This window comes from Crinia signifera, chromosome 4, assembly GCF_055691185.1.
Source record: "Crinia signifera chromosome 4, ASM5569118v1, whole genome shotgun sequence".
Classification (NCBI taxonomy): domain Eukaryota; kingdom Metazoa; phylum Chordata; class Amphibia; order Anura; family Myobatrachidae; genus Crinia; species Crinia signifera.
Window position 1 is genome coordinate 174,856,627 of NC_139220.1, and position 21,678 is coordinate 174,878,304.

Sequence of the window (21,678 nt, forward strand, 5' to 3'; positions counted from 1 at the left end):
ATTTTGCTAAAACTTTTGACACTGCCTCAAAAAAGGTTATTAACAAAGTTAGGTAAATTAGGGATAGGGGATGAAATTTGTTATTGGATTAAAAACTGGTTGCACAATCTGGGAAACAGAATGGTGGTAAATGGCATACATTCCAGCTGGGGTAAGGTCCAAAGTGGAGTCCCGCAAGGTTCAATAATGGGACCCACTTTGTTTAATGTATTCATTAATGATATAGGTAGTGACAAAGTGAGTAAGACGACACAAAATTAAGTAAGGACATTAACTCAGGAGAGGATGTGGATACACTACAAAGCAACTTAATTAAATTGGAAGGGTGGAAAATGCGGTTTAACATTGAAAAATGGAAAGTAATTTTTTTATGGGAACAAAAATGAACAAAGCTACTTATAGGCTAAATAGAGTTAATATAGAGAAGTCTGCAGTGGAGGACTTAAGGGGTAATCATAGATGATAAATTGGGTAATAGTGCACACTGCTCAAGTGCAGCAGCAAACAGGACACTGGCATGCAGTAAAATAGGAATGGATTCAAGGGATACCAATGTGATAGTGCCTCTTTACAAGGCATTGGTGAGACCACACTTGGAATACTGTGTTTTGTTCGGGGCGCCGCACCTTAAAAAGTATATAAATAAATTTGGAACAGGTACAGAAAAGAGTGATTTAAACTAGTAAATGGTCTCAAATCCCTAGAATACAAAGATAGGCTAACTAGGCTGAATATGTTTTAACTGGAGAAATGGAGGATAAGAGGTAATATGATTAGTATGGTCAAATGCAGGATTGGGAATCATATGGAACTGGGAGATGATTTGTTTAGTAACAGGGCTATACTTGGGACACGCAGGCATGTACTGAGGCTAGGGCTATACTTGGGACACACAGGCATGTACTGAGGCCCAAGGAAAATAAATTCTGTACTGAATTAAGAGGATTCTTCACCATTAGAGCAGTAAAATTCTGGAAATCATTGCCGGTTGGGGTGGTTACAGCAACTACTGTTAATGACTTTAAATCAAAACTGGATATATGTTGGCCACTAAGGGCAGTATTCAATGAAAAAGTTCTCCGTGCATGGAGAGCGTTTTATTTCGCTCTCCATGCACTCTCCGTGTTCCGGAGGGCTCTCTTCCACTCCTGCTCCCTCTATTCAATGTGGCTGATGCTCTCCGCCACTCGCGGAGAGTCTTAACCCCTGCAGGGAGCAGGGAGCTTTCAGGGAGCCGGAAGCAGCCAGAGAGATTAAAGTCTCCCTGGCTGCTCCAGAGGACTGTGGAGGGGAGGGGGGCTCTCCAGGACCCAGGCTGCACCCCCCTATAGCCAGCGGGGGACCCAGTATTCACTGCACCCGTTTGTGCATAGTTACGTTCGGGTGCAGTGAATATATGAATATCTAATGAGCGGCTCGAGCGCTCCGGCCCCCTGCTGGCTGCACTGTGTAAAAAAAAAAAAAAATTTTAAAAATTTTTTTTTTTTAAATTAAATATATATTCATGTGCTATAAGCACATGAATAAAAATAACATGCCCCTTCACAGAAAAAAAAACTGATTTTTTGACACCAAAATTTCTTAAAAAAACCTTTTAGTTTAAAAGTTCACATTCCAGCTCTCCATCAAAAGATGGAGAATTGCTACACGGAGAGACACGGAGAAAGTCACTTAGAAAGACGGAGAACATTTCACATTGAATAGGGTTGCTCGCTTTTGGAGAGCAAAATGCTCCGTCCAAGGCGAACAAAGCACAAGTTCTCCACAAAACACGGAGAACTTTTCTCATTGAATACTGCCCTAAGTCAGTAGTTACAAGTCAAATGGGTTCAACCTTATTTCAGTTACTATGAAATGAGGGAAGAGGGCTGAGCTCGTGAGAGCTTACATTCGAAAGGGGAGGGTAGACATTGGTTAGTATTCAATGCCGCTCGCCCTATTCAATGTTTTGGGGAATTCCTTGGCGTCACAGAACGGCGAGAACTCCCCAAAACAGCTAGACCTGCGGCTAATGCAGAAAACTCACTGTTTTTAGCCGCGAGTCTCGCTGCTTCTGGAGCCACATACGCCAATTCCCCCTCACTCAAAAAACGGAGAGAGGGGGAATTGGCGTATGAGGGGGGTGCGTTGAATAATGACAGGATGAGTCGTGACAGCGAGCAGGAAGCCCTGCTCGTTGTCGCCGCTCACCCATGGCATTGAATACACCCCATTGTGTGGAACAGAGGGTTAGGATGAGGGGATACGGTCATTGGGTCACCAGCATGTTGGTCGACAGGGTCATTCGGCTGACAGTCAAAAGGTCGACATGAGGTTTTCAACATTTTTGAGCCGACAGGTGGTATTTCATGCCCTACCATCCACCAGGACGTGGTGGGAGAATAAAATAGTGTGCAGAGCGTAGCAAGGGGACAAGGTGCTATGTTTTAGTGTTAGTTATGGCGTTCGTTACAATTTTTTTTTTAAACCCCATGTCGACCTACCCCCATGTCGACCTAATGACCCTGTTGACCTTACTGCATGTCGACCAACATTGTGATGACCTAATGATCCATACCCAGGATGAGTGTTTATCTGGGTTTGATAAAGAGGTGGAGAAGTAGAGAAATTCCAGAGAAAGGGATCAGCACATGCAAAATCTTGGTGGTAAAAGTAGGATGAGGTCAGCAAATAAGTGATAGCAGAGAGACAGTTGGAGATTTGAGCAAAGAGAGGTCAAGGGAGGAAAGGTCGTTTTCAGTGTCATCAACCTATAGATACTATAGCAAGTAGATAGAGATAGTGAGAAAAGGAGAGATGAGAGCTAGAAGGAATGGTCAGAGAGGTAGGGGGAAAGCCAGGATCGGACAATATCAAGTATATCAAGGGAGTGAAGGATTTGCTGATGGAGAGGGTGGTCCACAGTGTCAAAAGCCACAAGAAAGGTCAAGGAGAATAAACAGTAGTGGCACCTGGATTTGGCAGCAAGAAAGTAATTGCAGACCTTTTGTAAGGACAGTTTTAAGCGGAGTGAAGAGGATTGAAGCCAGGCTGCAATAGGTCAAGAAGTGAGTAGAAGGAAACCAAGGCAGTAAGGAGGTTTTAGACCATATGCTCAATGTCAGAAGTGAGGAAAAAGCGAGAATAGAGTGAGAGGTTGGTTGTTGGATAGTGTTTTGGTCAAGGGTAGGTTTTTAAAGAATAGGGTAGACCGTGCCTGATGAAAGGGAGAGCTTGAGGAGATGGGCAATATTCAAACAAGAAGAGAAGGCGGGAGGGGATAGTGTCAAGTGTGTGTGTGTGTGGGGGGGGGGGGGGTGTGAGGGCAATAACTTCCATTGTGTAGGGAAGTGGCTTGTTTAGGGCATGAGAGAGACACGGAGGATAGGGAAGTGGTGTCTATAGCCTCAGTGTTATGATTAGTGATTTGAAGCCTTAGGCGGCAGAGAGCAATAAGGTAAAAAAAGAACAGGTGGGGGTCAGAGAGGAGAAATGGTGAATTGGAGAAATCAGAAATATCACAACTGTGAGTGAAGACCAAGATTAAGGGGGCGATTCGGGTTGGCTTGCAAAACACATTTGGTTTTCTAATCGAGAAAACCATGTGCACTGCATGTGGGGCTGATGTAACATGTGCAGAGTTGATTTGGGTGAGGTGAAATCTAAATTGCAGTGTAAAAATAAAGCAGCCAGTATTTACCCTGCACAGAAACAAACTAACTTGCCCAAATCTAACTCTGCACGTTACATCAGCCTCACCTGCAGTGCACATGGTTTTGTAGCACACCAAATGTGTTTTGAATAGGAGCTCGCTTCCTAAGTGAGCTCCTATTCACATGGGGTGGACAAGATGGTCTACTGTGAGGGGCCAAGCAAATATGTGAGGATAAGGATGGTTTTGGGGGTATTAATTGGTCAGAGTTGCTAGAGGCTATAAGGACCCCAACACAGTTATGAGATTGTGGGGCAATATTCAATTGATGTTTTGATTTTTCCTGCTCATTAAGGTACTTTTAGCTGCACGTCGCTCTGACGCCGGCAGCCGTACACGCCTGAATGGAGCTACATTTCAATAGCTCCATTGGGCACCCTGTAGTGGCTGTCGGTGCAAAAAAAAAACTTTAAATACAGCCCTATTAATCTAAAGAGATAGTCCAGGCAGTCGTCTCCATGTTTTTTTGCTCAAAATGTATTCATAGGTTTTAGTCTTTTAAAAATACAAACTGGTTCCAGTTTACAAAATTGGAATTGTCAAATAAATCCTGAGCAGACACCTTCACTTTGCATGATCAAAAGTACATGCAGTCCTATTACACTATAAATGTTTTCGTAAACCAGGAAATGCAGTCAAATCATACTTTATGCACTTTACAACGTGCGCTAACGTGCTGTATATTTTAGGTACTTGTTTCCTAGCACGGCCACACCGATTTACATCGGGGTGGTAGTGTCGGAAAAATCGGGTCCATCGCATGTGATTTGGTCGCATACGATGCGATTGACGCGACCGACCGATTTTCGACCCGATTTTTTCATTGAATGAAATGTAAATCGGGTCCCTGGGACCCGATTTTACATTGGATTCAATGTAAAATATTCCCAACCCCCCCAAATTTAACGTCGTACACCCCACCCCACGATAGACGCCAACCCGAAGCGTGGCGAGCGCAGCGAGCCTGCGAGGGGCGGCGGTGCGCGTCCTCCGACCTTTTCATTCCCCTACTATCCACGTCGGCGTGGAGTTGAGAATAGAATAGTGTGGCGAGCGCAGCGAGCCACCGAGCCCGAAGCGTGGCGAGCGCACGCGTATACCTGTGAAGTTATACGCGTCCCCTCGCGGGGCTCGCTGCGCTCGCCACGCTTCGGGCACGGTGGCTCGCTGCGCTCGCCACACTATTCTATTCTCAACTCCACGCCGACGTGGATAGTAGGGGAATGAAAAGGTCGGAGGACGCGCACCGCCGCCCCTCGCGGGCTCGCTGCGCTCGCCACGCTTCGGGTTGGCGTCTATCGTGGGGTGACGACGGGGACATCTATAATGTGAAATGGGTCATATTGGCCCATTTCACATTTTTCACATTTTTTCACGATTTCAATGTTAAAAAATATTTTAACATTGAAGCCTATGGAAAAATCGGGGGCATCGCGTCGGGACCAATGTTAATGGTCCCGACCGACGCGATGCCCCCGATATTTTACCTTTCCCGACACGATTTCAATGTTAAAATATTTTTTAACATTGAAGCCTATGGAAATATCGGGGGCATCGCGTCGGTCGCGTCGGGACCAATGTTAATGGTCCCGACCGACGCGATGCCCCCGATATTGTGTCCTAGCCGGCAAAATGGACCTGATTTCAAAGGAAATCGGGTCCATCTTATGGATCGTGTACCTTAACTTAAAGGTACACGATCCATAAGATTGTGGCCGTGCTAGGAAACAAGTACCATATTTTACAGTGCAGACACACCACATGTCTGGTGTGTCTGCATGAAATGTGACAGTCAGACTGGTGTTTTTGTGATGTGAAGAAAGCCCATTGTGCGACTGCTGGAAGAGAATCTTCCTGCAACTGCTGCTCTCTTGAGGGACGGGTCAGCATCTCTTCTTTCTCATTTCATCCCACCCAGTAGCCAGTGGGAAGATGGAAAAGAAAAAAAGCAGGCCTTAATTTCCTTATGTACACCCAGATGCTGCAGAATGATTGCAATGTTCTGATCATCAATGGGCTAATCCAATATATCAGCCATCGATGTTTAAACCTGTGAGTGTATGTGTGTTTCAGTTTTTTGTTTGGGTGGGGGGGGTGGGGGAGGTTTTAAATTGATGTTCTTAATCTAATTCAGTCATGCAAAAACAACAATTTCAGAATGTTTTTTGGGAAAAATATTCACCATTTAAGTGTTTAATTAAATGGTATTGGATATGCCCTGCACGGGAAATTAGCTTTTAATCTATTTTCTCCATCTACAACCTAGGAATGAACAGCCTCGGATAACCAAAGATGTAATATGTTTTCATGCTGAAGATTTCTTAGAGGTGGTACAGAGACTACAGCTAGACTTACATGAACCTCCACTATCCCAGGTAAGCTTTTGGGTTATATTTGCTCTCTTCCATCAAGCTTGATATTATAGCATGTTAAGCAGTGTTGACGTTTTTATTTTTTCCCATGACTAGTATTTGATCATTAAAGAAATGTTTATTAGCTCTGGTGAAGTAAAAAGAACTTAGTGGTCAGGCCAGTTTTAATTCAGCCACCTGTACTTGTAAAGCCATAAGATCAGGACAAATGGATTGGTTTACGAACTGACATTGAAAGTGGCTACATTAACACTTACATGCCACACAACTTATACTGTTTTTCCACCAAAATCCCGGGTCACATACCGGGACTTTGGTGGATCTCTTCCATGGTCCCCACATCCACTGCCCTGTTTTCCCTGGTTGGTGGGTTTTCCACTAAAAGGGGAAACCCAGAAAAGCAGGACAGGATGGGGGGGGGGGGGGGCTGGTCATTGAAGGCTGGGCAGGCTGGTCAGCGACAGGGGGCTGAACTATCAGCAGTGGGCGGGAAGCACATGCGCAATAGCCCGATTTTTTTTTTTTTTTTTTTTTTTTGTCTGGGCTGAAAAACCCCGGTAAGAGCTGTTTCCACGGCACATTACTCAGGTTTAGCACAATCAAAGCCCTGCTTGGTTCACAAGAAAGAATCCCAGGTCACTAGACCAGGGTTTTTTACCTGGTCACCATTTCCACTGACAAATCCCGGGTTGGTGCGCGTTCACGATTTTTAAGTAAGTGAAAAAGGTGTATTATGCTATGTTTTGATGAAGTATGAGGAGATAACATATTTCACACCGTTGGTCCCATGGTTGGAATCTAACCCATGAACGCCGAGCCCTGAAGCAGTAAAGCTAGCCATTAAACCAGGGCTGGCCAAACCGGTCCACGAGCTCTACCATTGTTCCACGTTTTACAAATCCGCTAGATGGTGCACAGCTGCAGTCATTACTAACTGTCACAATTGCTGCATTCATTCCTAATATGTTTTTCAGGCAACCTGTGGATCTATGAGTGGTTAGTAGATCCTGAGGACAGGTTTGGCTACCCCTGCATTACATAATCTATGTCTGCTAGAGCAATAGATAAAGGAAAAAGATATAGTTGGGCAAGCCATAATTCCTCTGAAGGTGTTCAGACTTTTGATGCACAACCCCCAATATCGAAAAATATAATGGAAATAATGTGCTTAAATCAACAATAACAGAAAGAAGTGAATCCATTTGTTTTTCTGCAGTATTGGCTTGGCTTTGCAAAATACCTAGCAAGCAAAAATGGATAATGATTTATGGTTTAAAACATGCATTGTTGGATTGTACTGTACAGTATATTTACGTTATGTCATATAATTATTACTATATGACATAAGTGAAGGGGCATGTATACTGGTACTAATTTTGGTGTTCTTTCAGTGTGTGCAGTGGGTTGATGATGCAAAGCTCAACCAACTGCGAAGAGAAGGCATACGCTATGCTAGGATTCAGCTATACGATGATGACATCTACTTTATTCCAAGAAATGTTGTGCATCAGTTCAAAACAGTTTCATCTGTCTGTAGTCTGGCGTGGCATATCCGACTCAAGATGTACCACCCAGAAGTGTCACAGAAGAAAACCAATTTGGAAGAGAGTGTTTTAGGAGAGATGAAAGCAGACATTGTGAAAGAAGAAGACCATACATTCAACACCGCAAGCGCACATATGTCTCATGTGCCGTTTTCTGACATTTGGCAGTTACGGGACATTCAGCAAAAGACTCAGCAAGTAAAACGGGAACCGGTTTCACCCCACCAAATTAGTGACAATATAAATCTTCCAACTATTTCCAGTGCACCCACAGAATGTCAGACGAATAAAGTAAACACTGATCATGTTAAGGACTCGCAAGGCAAGACTGGATGTGAGTCTCGGTTGGGAATTCTTCATAAAGACTCAAGAGAAAGTTTAGAGGACACACGGCAACCTATACCTACAAACCCAGTTCTGCGGACAGAAGAGGAACACCTGTGCTAAAATATGTATATATAGTTTTATTTTTTATTCTACATGATGTAATAATAATGTAAAGATTGGTAATCCTAGGGCAAGCTTGTACTTGCTCTGTAGTCTGTTACTGAATATAGTTATGTAGCGATGTAACATTCCTCAGTGCCTGTCCATAACTGTGAAATATCAAAGCACTTAGGGCCAGATGCACTGTAAACACTGCAGGTTTAACATAAAGTCTCTCTAAAGTTTTGAGTTGTAGGTTCTAGGATAGAGCTGACATTAACATATATATTTTTTGTAAAATGAGCCAGAATTCTTTTTGACAATTCCAGGCTTTTCCATAGAGCTTATTTATATCATTTTCAAGGTGTCAGCACTGTAGTGTAAATAGCTTTTTTTAATCTTTTTAGTGTGATTTATACTGAAATGTGAACCACCTAATAAAGGTTCATAACAATGTATTTGGTTTTATTTGCGGACAAGGTCTGGTATGGCTACAACATGACAAATGATTGTGTGAGATTTAACTTTTGTAAAGTTCTGTCTTTTCCTCCTTAATGATTTCAGATGGCGTAGCAAAGATATATACTTCATTGACCAGTTGTAAAGTAGGGAAGGTGACCATTGGCCGTTCTGCAGGGTCTGCTTATTTCCCAGAAACTACACGGCCATATGTGGACACTTGCATCACAATAACAGCTGCACTGCTAAAAAACCAATCACGCTTCATTTTATATCCCGACACACATTGACAGTCAATATACAAACACTGACAATATACTGACATTTGTTATACCGACATGGTCAAAATACTGACATATAACTTCTATTTAGTGTTTAGAAACCTCTCATTTATATATCGGTGGGTCTTAAATCAATTGAAAAATTACCAGAGAATAGTAAATCTGGAAGTCGTAGCACTTCAGGTTATACTGTTTAATAGGACATGTTCTCTGCACTCAGCCATGTAGAGAGGTAAACAATTGGCATGCATATTATTATTATTTTTTCCATGTGACTAAAAAAATGGTATACGATAGATCCTCCCTTTTTATAGAAGCACATTCTCATGCATGTCCTGGGACCACAAGCAGCATCATGTGAAAGGGGCATAGGTCGAGAATGAGGTGAGATTATCCCAGTAACTGGCCACCCTTTGGTAGCGCTGTCTATTTACATTGTGCTTCCTGTCTCCTGCTATTTAACTCCAAACCCTGCTGCCCATTCATTCTCAAGGCAGGCGGCTAGTGATGTGTACAATGTGGCATGCCACAATGTATGCATAAAGGTCCCGCTATAGAATGCAGCTATGCAAAGCAGGAAACACCTGTATGGCTTAAATCAGTGGTAGCCAACTCCAGTCCTCCAGAGCTACCATCAGTTCACATTTTCCAGACAACCTAGCAGCTGCACAGGTGCACTCATTACTCACTCACTAATTTTAAAAGATCCATAGGTGGGGCTGATTACTTCACTTGTGATTCTGTGAGGAGATCTGGAAAACCTTAACTGTTGGTAGCTCTCGAGGACTGGAGTTGGCTACCCCAGGCTTATATAATCCACTACAATTTTTCATGGATATTCTGCTGATCATTTATGTATTTGATCTCTGCAGAGGGGAAACAAATATGTCTGACAGTCAGTTTACTGCCCAGGGGAGATGTATCAAGCGTTCTAAAACTAATGAAGTGGTCTATAGCAACCAATAATCTTCTAGCTAGCATTTATCAGGCACATCCTATAAAATGATGGGCGGAAGTGGACTGGTTGCTATAGGCAACGGTCAACTATTTTTTAGAAAGCTTGATACTTCTCCATAATAATTTCCCATGTGTGACAGCAGATGGGAAGAATCTTGTTATTGCTTACCATGTTGACACCCACACCCCACCCACCTAGAATTTTTAAACACACATGCGCGCGCGCGCACACACACACATACATAATGTGTGTGTTTTTTCATGAGATTGCTGATTTAAGAAGTATTTGCAGACCTTACTAATGATTAATGGTAAGAGGGACGACAACAAATGATTATTTATGTACTTAAGACCAGAGTTTCCCTAAACTGTGTGCCATGGCACTCTGGGGACTTGCAAGGGTGCCCTGGATTGGTGGTCCAAGACCAATTTTAATTATTTATGGCCAATGTAATTGTGGGCGATCCGAAGTGAAACCTATCCATTGCCACATAACTGACACTAAGGATGAGATCTTAAATCAATTTAATATTTTTTTTTATACTATATCAATGAGAAACTTGTGGTCTAGGGGTGCGGAGAAAAAAAAATTCTGGTATTCCAGGGTGCCATCATTGAAAATATTTGAGATCACTGTACTATCAATACTCACATTTGTCTTCCACTAATGCATGTGTTGACATGAGCTTAGATGTCACTGACATACACTTATACACTTATGTTGAATGCATGTAAACACCATGGTCTTGCAAATAAAAACCCCAAAACTGTGGCTTACCTAAAAACATAACAAAACTTATTTTAGAAGTGTTTAAAATAATACGGAATACAAACATATTTGACATTATTACAAGTTGTAGTGGTCATAACATTTTAATTTGTAAATGTCCCCAGAAAGTTAGTCTTTTAAGCCCATACCCAACAAAGACCGCATACATACCAAAACTGAGCTCGCAGACCAAATGCTTTAGAATTGTCATAATAGATTCTATAAATATTGTGGGCTACAAATAAGCCTAAAGGTGCCCATACACAGTGCAATGTACAGGTGCGATGCGTGCTCCTGCGCGTATCCCATTGCACAGCAAAAAAGTATGTGCTGCCCGTACATTTTGAACAAAATTGCATAGCATTGCATCTAGTTCAAAACGCATAGTGGGCATCGCACCGTGTATGGGCACCATAAGGTCTGTTGGCTGCCAGTTAGCCATTACTGACCTAAATAGCACTCTAGAATGCTGGTAGTTATTATAATTGTGTTAGCTAAGTACACATGGCTATTGTAAGAACATGGATTAGGCAAGAGGACTAGGATTCTTTGATTTTGGGCATGATTGAGAAATTGTGAAACTATGAGAAATATTTGGGAATGTGAGGCAGTGAGTGAGATCATAGGTTTTCTTTTTTCTACATTTTAAATAGCTTTGCCCTTTTAGAAGACCATTTATATTCTGGAATTTCAGGGGTTCTTCAATAGTATTTGAAGAGAACTGAATGCAATAATTCTGTAGTCTGGTATGAACCAGGCGTGATGCTTAATAATGGATTGATTGCCAGTTCGAAGCCAGGGAGACTTGGTCACGGCAGGTGATTGTGCAATAGGCCAGAATGTAATGGATCAACTGGACAGGGTAGGATTAAAAGGATCAAGGTAACAACATTTACTGGTGTGAGAAAGCAGAACATAGTTTGCAGGTAGGTGCAGGGTGGTTTTGTGTGTGCTATCGAGTGTAACACAATATCTTTGGATCAACAAACGTCTAGTACAGCGGTAGCCAACTCAAGTCCTCGAGAGCTACCAGCAGTTCACGTTTTCTAGATCACCTAGTTGGGGCACAGGTGCACTCATTACTGACCGACACATTATACACGATCCACAGGTGGACCTGATTACTTATGATTCTGTGAGGAGACCTGGAAAACGTTAACTGTTGGTAGCTCTCGGACTGGAGTAGTACTATTACTAAACCCAGATACAACCAAAACAAATAATTTTGGGGGCTACTGAATGTTCTAAAGCAAAAGTATAAACTAGCACAATTCCATTCATTGCTGAATAACCACATTCGCATTTCCCAATACCTGAGTACACTGATAAGCTAGTTAAATTGTATAGGGGGCATATCCAAATGGGGGAAACAGCTCTGGGCTTTATGCCCAGAACTATTTGTTTTATTAAGCATTTTCCCCAAGCAGTAACACGTGGTAACCCATATATTCCACAAGGCGTGAGGAAAAGAACACACTCTGGAGGTCAATTTCTGGGATAAATATCAGAAATCTAACTGCTGCAATGTTAAACAAAGCCACCCACTAAAAAATCTATCCAATGACTTTAAACTTACTGTCATAAACCCTGTTGATTGAATTGGTTAGTGCGGAAAGTGTCCACGGCTAATTGGAGATGCCCCACAAAGTCTTTTCAAGGCCTTATCTGGCAGCAAGATTCATTTTCAGTATTCATTAATCAATTATTTTTACCATTTATTTTACAGTTGTAAGAACCTGGGCTAGATACATTTATAAAAATGAATAAATGCATTTTAATTTTGCGATAACCCGGGTTCACTTAGAAAATAAGCCATGTCAGCTTTAACCGTTTTTCACCCTTTGAATAAAAGTTGCCCACTTCGATATTTGTTTTTATTTGAAGATTCTGTTCTATAAATAGAACTACTGGGGTCTATAATTGCCGTTTTCTATTACTACACAGTTTTTATGCAGGGTGCTTACCTTCATATAATAACTAAAGGGAAACTATCAACAAAAGTGTGTATAATTGTATTTGTTTACAAAGTTATATAAAGTAGCTGTTTTGTATAGACAATATTTGCAAAAGGTTTTATATTTGTTATGATTTTATTATTGAAATAAAGGTCTGTGGTAGAGTTGGAATGCTTATCTTGAAAGCTCATGTCATTCTCAATCTCACTTTATGCTGTTGGAAAACATTCGGTTATGGGAACACTAATTTGGTATAGGTGTATACAAAGCCATGTCATGAGCAGGTAACACCTAATTATTGCCGAGAAGTCCAGAACAGGTAATAGAAGATTCTGCCTATAGAGTTTCAAGAGCAATGAATAAAAACTTTAGAAACAGAACATAGGCAAGGTAACTAAATGGTTGCAATCATTTCCAATTTTCTCATTTAGTAATAAAATACTATGGCTTCTGTCTGTCATTTACTATGCTGTGTAAATCTTCCTAGGGTTCTGTACAACCTCCCACTTCTACCCTATGTAGAACTTGGGAAGCATAAAGGGAATAAATAAAGTAGTAATATCCCTTTCATATCGTAAGGCCGGGTAGGACCTGGGATCTCAAAACCTCCATCGACACATGGTATCAATAGGGATGTGTGGTCCGCACTAGGTGACAATCTGCTATTGGCCACTCAATGTATATGTCTAGTGTTGGTGAATCTCTGAAACACTGCCATCTGCTGGCAAAGAGTGAAACTGCATCTGTCACACATACACAGAAGGTAGCAGACTAGCTTTCGAAGCTTTTGCCTGGAGCGGGCTTAGTAGTATGATAAACAAACTCCTAAACCTAGGTCACCCAGTGTATAATGGGTGACCCGAATTTAACACTTCTAACTTATAACCTGGGTTGAATTGCTGTGTTAGTCAAACCAGGTTAAAAGCTTTGGTACTTTCACACCGCATCTTGACGTGGGTGGACATGTCACTAACCTGGCAATTACCTGGGTCTGAGGTGCTGTGTTAAAGGTGTATAAAGAAAACTCAGTACTTGTGTAGTTTCATGGCGACGCTTATGTAGTCAGCGTAGTGTTCCTGTCAGTATTAGCGCCATGTTCCTGCAGCCAGCATAGTCATCTTGTGTCAGCGACTATGTACGTTTGCGGCTAACTGGAGCTTATGCAGTTAGCATAGTCATCGTGTCACCGCAAGCAGCGTAGTCAGTCAGCGTACTGTAACCGCAAGCTGAAGTGACAGTGTTTTTTTTTAGCACACAAGCTCCTTATTACATTGTGTGGGTTATGGCTACTAAACCATTGACTATTTTTAACCTGCCACAGACCGAGGAGGAGTCGGTGCTGTCATGTCCCATGAAGTATGTGTCTTCATATGCTGTTCAGTTACTGCCATGTTACTATTGCAAAGCTTTGCATCTTGTGAAAATTGTCCTTCCTGGTTCCTGTAGGGCCTCTGATGTCATTAGCCCTGCCTTTCTTCCCATCTCTAGCTCATTGTGTGTCTGCCATTTTAACCTTCAGTTGATTCCTGATGAGCTCTGGCAAATTATTATCTTTTCTTCTACTGTTTTTGTGCATTATTACAAGAATATCAGCTTGAAATAAACCCTCATCTGGATTATTCACACATTGCCCCTTCAGTTGAGTTGACACTGTCTGACAAAGTCTCCTGGTGTAAGTACTGGTTCACTACAGACATAGTGCACCTCTACACATATGAACTGTCTTAAAGGCCTTACATTTACAGCCTGGTTATTGAGTCAGAACAGGTGCTTTTTTTTTCAGCAGCACCACTTACTGGCAGAGACCGTAAAATCCATTTGACGGTTAACACGTGTCATCATTATTGTTTCAGATGGATGATGTGACAAGTGTGAATGTGTTCTTGAAACACCCCCAGGTACTTGTGTACTTTCACGGCTCCCACGATGTGCATCGTACAGAGAAAAATCGCATCGAATGCGATTGCATGAGATCGCATGCGATCTGATGCAATGTCATTTTTCACAGAAATTATGGACATGAGTTGACATCATGTAAAATGCACCCCAAATGTCATTTTTCACACTGTACCACCCCCACTATCAATGCCAACCCGAAGCGTGGCGAGCGGCGGCGGTACGCGTCCTACGACCTTTTCATACCCCCACTATCCACGTCGGCGTGGAGTTGAGAATAGAAAGTGTGGCGAGCCACGCTTCGGGTTGGCGTTGGGGGTGGTACAGTGTGAAAAATGACATTTGGGGTGCATTTTTTTTTTGTAATCTTTTTTTTATTGATTTTCAAAGGGGGTGAACACATACAGAAAAGACTTCACACAGAGCATGTGATCATTTAACTGATCTCGACGCAGCGAGATATACAGATTTTCATTTAAACCAAATCACATTGGCGTGTACTAATATCTTCAAACAATATTACATCGTAGTGCGACGGGGGGGGAGGAGAGGATGGGAAGTGAGAGGGGGGGGGGTGGGAGGGGTTGACCTTTCTCACATGTGGGGGGCTCACTTGCTGTTTAGTTGTTTAGTCGGTCCAGGCTTTCAATCTGAATAAAGGTCTCTGTACTCTGGTGAGGTCTTATACTCCATCCAGGGGAACCATGTTGCGGTGAAATCTGTGTGTTTATCCACTGATGACAGCATGATGTCCTCCATTGACATGAAGTGGTCAATTTTGGTAAACCAGGTTTTGCGTGTGGGTGGGATTGTCGACTTCCATAGGGTAGGGATACAACCTCTTGCCGCATTGCCCAGGTGTTTGGATAAAGAAGTTTTATAAGTGGAGAGTGGTATGGGGGAAAGGTTTAGTAGCCAGAAGGCGGGGTCGTCTGGGACTGGGGCGTGGAGAATTTTTTTTGAGGTCTTGATAACGTCCGTCCAGTAAGGGGTGATTAACGGACATTCCCACCAGATGTGTAAGAGAGAGCCTGTATGCTTCTTACATCGCCAGCATATTGGTGATGTGCTAGGGTTCATGCGGTGTAAGATAGAGGGGTGCCTATACCATCTCATGATCAGTTTATATTGGGTTTCCCTGGTTTGGATGCATATCGAACTAGTGTGGGCCTTTATGAAAATGGATTCCCATTCTTTATCTGATATATTTATGTTGAGGTCTCTTTCCCATGCTCGCGTAAACGATGTAGAGATGTCATTGTCTAAGTTTTGGAGGAGTTTATATAGCAGTGAAATAGTATGGGTTGGTTCTGAGGTAGATATACATAATCTTTCAAACCCGGTCAGTTCGCGGGATGATGGGCGGGATCTGGAGCCTGTTTGTATGAAATGTCTAACTTGTAGAAACTTCCAGAAGTCCCTCGATGGAACTTCCCATTTTCTTTGTATATCTGAGAAAGAGCAGATACTGGTGCCTAACATCATCTGGCCTACCCTGAAAAGTCCTTCTAGGGCCCATTTTGAGAAGTCTGAGATTATCAAACCAGGGAGGAAGTCTGGATTATTTAAAAAGGAGGTTAGTGGACCGAATTCGGAAGAGATGTGTGGGTTTTGTCGCAGCAATTTCCATGTTTTTAATGTGGAGGTGATTGTTTAGTGAGAAGCAGGCATGGTGGGGATTATGGGTAGCCAGGGGAAAATTTCCGGGTAAAGGCCCATACACACCCCCTCCAACTCCACCCATTGCTTGTTTCTGCGATTTCTGGTCCAGTCTAGTATTCTATTTAGATGGATAGCGTTATAGTAGGTCTTAATGTCTGGAAGGCGAAACCCCCCCTTTTCTGTACTTCTAGTCAGAACCTCGCGCTTTACCCTGGGTTTTTTCCGCTGCCAAATGAATTGTTGGGTCAGGGTTCTAATGGTTTTGAACCATGTATCTGGGACAGAGATTGGAAGGGCTTGGAGTATGTAGAGTAGTTTGGGTAGAGAGTTCATTTTAGTGACATTCACTCTCCCTAGCCAGGACAACTGTTTGTTATACCATCTACTATAATCTGCTCGGAGCGTTGCAAGGAGAGGTTGATAGTTTAAGGCGTACAGCCGGGTTAAGTCACTAGGTAGGTTTATGCCTAGATACGTGATGTGGGATGTTTGCCATGAGAATGGGAAAGAGCTCTTGAGCTGAAGGACCGAATTGGGGGGTATGGAAACGTTAAGGATGCTAGATTTGGACATGTTTACTTTAAAGTCGGAGAGGTAGCCAAAGCGCTCTAGTTCTTGTATGAAGTGGGGGAGTGAAGCTGCTGGATTCGTAATTATTGCCAGCAGATCGTCAGCGAAGAGAGCTAACTTGTAGTCTTCCTCTCCCACTTGTATACCTGAGATGTTGGCGTTAGCCCTTATTGTCCTGGCCAGCGCTTCCATGCATAGTATAAAGATCAGGGGCGAGAGGGGGCAGCCTTGTCTCGTTCCGTTGCTAATAGGGAAGGGGTCAGATAGGAAGCCGTTCGTCCTCACTCTAGCTGTGGGCATATGGTAGAGGGCCAGGATTCTATGGAGGGATAGTGTGCCCAGTCCAATGTGCTCCAGCACAGTCTGCATGAAGCCCCAACACACCCTGTCAAATGCCTTCTCGGCGTCTGTGGAGACGAGAATGGTGGGAATTTTGTGGTGAGAGGCAAGGTGAATCAGATTGAGGATTTTGGTGGTGTTATCCTTTGCCTCACGGCCAGGAACAAATCCCACCTGATCATTATGGATCAGAGCGGGGAGGAATTTATTTAGTCTGTTTGCCATCAATTTCGCGAAGAGCTTGATGTCAACATTCAGGAGTGATATGGGTCTGTAGCTGGAGCACATGGAGAGGTCCTTCCCAGGCTTCGGAATCACTGTTATGTGTGCTTCTAGGGATTGTTTAGAGAAGTGTGCCTCAGCCGATATGGTGTTGAAGGCATGTAGTAGTTTAGGTGCAAGAATGTCTTTAAATGTTTTGTAATAGATTGCTGTGAAGCCATCTGGGCCTGGGCTTTTGCCTAGAGGCATGGAGGATATGGCTGACTCCAGCTCTGCCTGGGAGAATGGTTTCTCTAATAAGTTCCTATCAGAGGGAGATAGGGTGGGGAAGGCAGCCTTGGCTAAGTATTCTTTTGCTTGCAGCGTTTTATGTATCCGTTCTGTTGGGGTAGGTGCGTCATGGAGATTATATAAGGAGGAATAATAGTTTCGGAAACACGAAGCTATCTCTGGGGTCTTAAAGCAGAAAGTGTCTGCGTCTTTCTTTATCTTACTGATAAAGGAGGCGGCTCTTTGTGCTCTAAGGGCCTGTGCGAGAAGACGACTGGGTTTGTTACCCCATTGGTAATGTCTGCTCTTGCACTTCCGTAACTCCAGTTTGGTGCGTTCTGTTAGTAGTTTATTTAGTCTGTGGCGTGAGTCCAGTAGATCTGCTAGCAGTGAGGGTGAGGAACCTGTTTTATGCAAAGTTTCTAGCCTGTGGATATTTTCTAGTAGTGCAGATACTCTGGCCGCTTTTTGCTTTTTCATATATGTACCCAGCTGTATTAGTTTGCCTCTAACTACGCATTTGTGTGCCTCCCATAAAGTTATTTTTGAAATGTCCGCAGTGTCGTTTAGTTTGAAATATTCTGTCAGTGTGTTTTCTAGTTCTGATTTACAGTGTGTATCTTGTAACAGTGATTCGTTGATCCTCCACGTCCATTGGCCTGGGGTCTGTAAGTGAGATGCTAAAGTTATTGAGACCGGAGCATGGTCCGACCAAGTGATGGGGCCTATTGTTGCGTCTAAGAGTAGCGGGAGATGTCTGTGGCTTAGAAAAATGTAGTCAAGTCTGGAATATGTCTGGTGAGGGTGGGAGTAGAACGAGTAGTCTCTGCCTGTGGGGTTTAGGGTCCTCCAGGAATCGGCTAATTGGAGGTCGTGGAGGAGTTTCTGGACTTTCCTATATTTGTGGGCTGGAAATCTACTGGAGCAGGTGGATGTGTCGATAGTTGGGTCTAGAGTCCAGTTGAGATCTCCTCCCAAAATTGTCGTACCCTCAAACAGGGAATCCAAGTGTAGTAGGTGTGAGTGGAAGAATGAGACTTGGTCCTGGTTGGGGGCGTAAACTACTACAAAAGTATAGGGTTGGGTTGATATTTTACATTTGATGAGGAGTACTCTACCAGGGACCGGTTTATGTATTGACACATCTGTTAGCTGGAGGTGTTTAGAGAACAGGATTGCCACTCCTTTAGATTTACTGTTTGGGGTATTGCTATAGTACGCGGTAGGGTAGCGGTGGTTGGAAAGTGATGGGTTTTTGGCAGAGAGTCTAAAGTGTGTTTCTTGGATCATCGCTATATCTGTTCTCTCGGCCCATAGGGTCCTGAGTAAGCTACTCCTTTTCTCTGGGGTGTTGAGGCCTTTTGCGTTAATGGAGAGGATCTTCAATTTACCTGGTGTGGTCATATTTAGCGGGGTCAGGTGTGGTCTGCAATGTGTTTTGAAAGGTCAAGGAGGGGGGTTGGAGACAAGGGGAAGGGGGGACATGGAAAAAAGGAGTACATTTAAACATATTGAATAACAACATTAACATTTGAAAAAGAAAAATCCCGCTGTGAGGCGACTGGCGAAGTGAGTCCGCCAGCGACTCAGAAGGCAATAGAGCCTAGTGCGGGTGTGGGGTGGAGGGAGTCACCGCTAACCAATATTGTGTAGTCTCCCGGTAGGGAGATATAATTGAGGAAGCAAGTGCATCTTGTCCGAACCGTTTATCTCTAGTTACATTCTGTGAGTGGTTGATGAGAGCGGAATTTCCCACAACTACTCAAGTTGTCTCCTTGCACACCTACATCAATAGGGTATTTACTTAATACAACCTGGAAGGTTAACTGGGGGCTAGGGTGTGGTATAATCGTTACAGGAATCCCATAGGGGAGTCTCCTGTGTGGGGGTGAAGGAGTGGCTTAAATTGTTACATCACATACCTTCTCCCTATCAACAGTTACTTAATTAAACGTGATATATAAGTATAAGGTCGAACTTGGTAAACTTTCATGCCGGGTCTCTAGTAGATGTATAGATATGACGGAACTCTAGGGGTAACCTATGTTATCTCCGTTCAGATCTATCTGTTGGCATTGACCTTGCTTGCTGACTATGAGGGCCTAGCTTCATGTTAAGCTGTAGTACTGGCATCATAGTGTTTCCCCAGGTCCTTACTGGTCGTGGGGCGAGATAACATTGCTTAAACTATTCTCGAACCCGCATGAATTTAAAAGTCAAAACCTAGTAGTATATAAAAAAACAACAACAAACATATCTCTTAGGGTAAAATCCAGATAGAATTTTAACCAAGTGTTATAGTCACCAGTCCTGTAATTGAAGAGGTTCATGGTATAGATCAACTGGTAGGTCTTCAGGTGGGGCTCGTGCTGGAGGGGGCTGGTCTCTGGCCTTGTTTCTTATTAGCATGGCAAACTTCTTGCCAGGGGTGGCCGTGTCCTGGTTGTTGGAGTGGAGGGAGCTCCGGGTGGTTGAATTCCCAGTTGGGTATGTCTGGAGTCGGTAAGCCCAAAGCTGTACAGAACGTCGGGAGATCAGAGAAGGAGTTTAGGGTGTGATTTCTTCCCGCGGAGGTCACTTGAAGGTTGAATGGGAAGCCCCATTTGTATTTCAGCTGTCGCTTGCGGAGTTCCGAGGTGAGTGGTCTCAGAGCCTTCCGTTGCTGAAGTGTGTGCCATGACAGATCTTGATAAATTTGAACAGTTGAACCGTTGAAATCAATTCCGTCTAGTTGTCGTATCTTACGTACAATACTTTCTTTTTGCGAGAAGTAATGCAGACGGCAGATCACATCGCGTGGGCGGTCAGACGGTGATCCTCTGGGTCTTAGAGCCCGATGTGCTCTATCTAGAATTATGGATTCTGAGGGGTCATTTCCAAGAATTTCGTTGAAGATCTTGGTGAGAGCGTCAGTCAGACTATCTTGGGTGACCTCCTCTGGCAGACCGCGGAGACGGAGGTTGTTTCTTCTCCCTCTGTTGTCAAGATCTGTAAGGTGCATTTGTAGGGCACGGATCTCTGCGGATTGGGCTGCAAGAGTCTCTGTAAGCGAGTTGCAGAATGTGACCGTTTCTTCTTGACTTTTTTCCAGAGTCGCTGTGCGCTGGGAGAGCTGGGACAGATCTTGTCGAACCGCCGCCATTTCTTGACGCACGGTGTCTTGAATGTCTTGCTTCGTTGGGAGAGTTCTCATATAGGACAGGGAGTTTCTAATTTCGGCTAGTTCCGTAACCAGCAATGAGGTCTGAAAGTCTGGCGATGTGGTGGATGAGGTGTGGACAGGTGGGTCGTCTGCTGGTTTAGCGGGGGTGGATTGCAGGAACGGTCTCATATCTGTTTGGGACATGTTTTCTTTAGGGAGAGGCGTATCACCCTTTTGCAGAGCCTTTTTGCCTTTGACCATAATTAGCCCAGAAATCCAGGTTAGAACCAGTAGGGGGGAGGCTCTTGGGACTGGGATGGTTGCTATAATTGCACTTGCATCAGAGTAGCATAATTCGTCGGGCGGTGACTCCCGAGGGCCTGGCTTCTAGGGAAGCATCTTCACTTGGGACGCATCTTTAGTAAGGGAACCTTAGTCACCTCTCTCCTCCTTCTGCGTTTCAGGCTACTGCTGGCCGGTAATAAGGAATCGGTTTACTTTTCTCTCTTGTGTGTCTTCTTTGTCAGAAAATAGCCCTTTTTGATCAGTGATTGTAGTTTGCAGCAGTGGGCGCTAGAGGGCAGGCTAGGATTACAAATGAAAGGGAACAATTCAGCTGCCTATACAAAAGCACGGGGGCTCACTTCCCCTCTGCCCTGTTGAAAAGGCAAGAATTAGAGAGTTACTGTCCCACAGTTGTATGTGCTCAGTACTGAAGGCTCTGAGGGTGAGGAGTGGGAGGTGTTGCAGGTAATGGGCAAAGGGCTGGTGCTGTAGTGGCTTTAGAGTCTTGTTTAATCCCTGTTGCTCCCCCTTAAGTTTAGTGGGAGTAGAGGGGGTTTATGCCCCTTAGAAGGGGTTCTTGGAGGGAATCCAGGGGAGGGGGATCCAAAGGGAGATGGGGGGCGTCTGCCTTGCAGGTCCTATGAGGCTGTGGGCTTGGGCGCTAGTAGGGGTATATCCCCAAGATGGCGGCCGGAGGCTGATGGCGCCGTCTCCCTCCTCTATCACCTCTCAGCGTCAGCCAAGCTCCCCCGCACTCACCCGCCGCCTGCCTCGTCTGAGGGTGGCTTCTACCTGATGTGGGGAAGGTTCGCCAGGTAGGCAGTGCGCTTCCCTGCGC

General features: G+C 43.8%; 1 protein-coding gene across 1 annotated transcript in view; it reads left to right on the forward strand.

The window, feature by feature from the left end:
• Positions 1-8,489, forward strand: part of RSBN1L (round spermatid basic protein 1 like) — a 53,123-nt gene extending 44,634 nt beyond the window's left edge. The window contains exons 7-8 of the mRNA XM_083183048.1: positions 5,958-6,066; positions 7,455-8,489. Of these exons, the coding sequence (XP_083039174.1) occupies positions 5,958-6,066; positions 7,455-8,054 (709 nt within the window). The 3' untranslated portion in view covers positions 8,055-8,489. The remainder of the gene's footprint in view (positions 1-5,957; positions 6,067-7,454) is intronic.
• Positions 8,490-21,678: the final 13,189 nt, after the last annotated feature.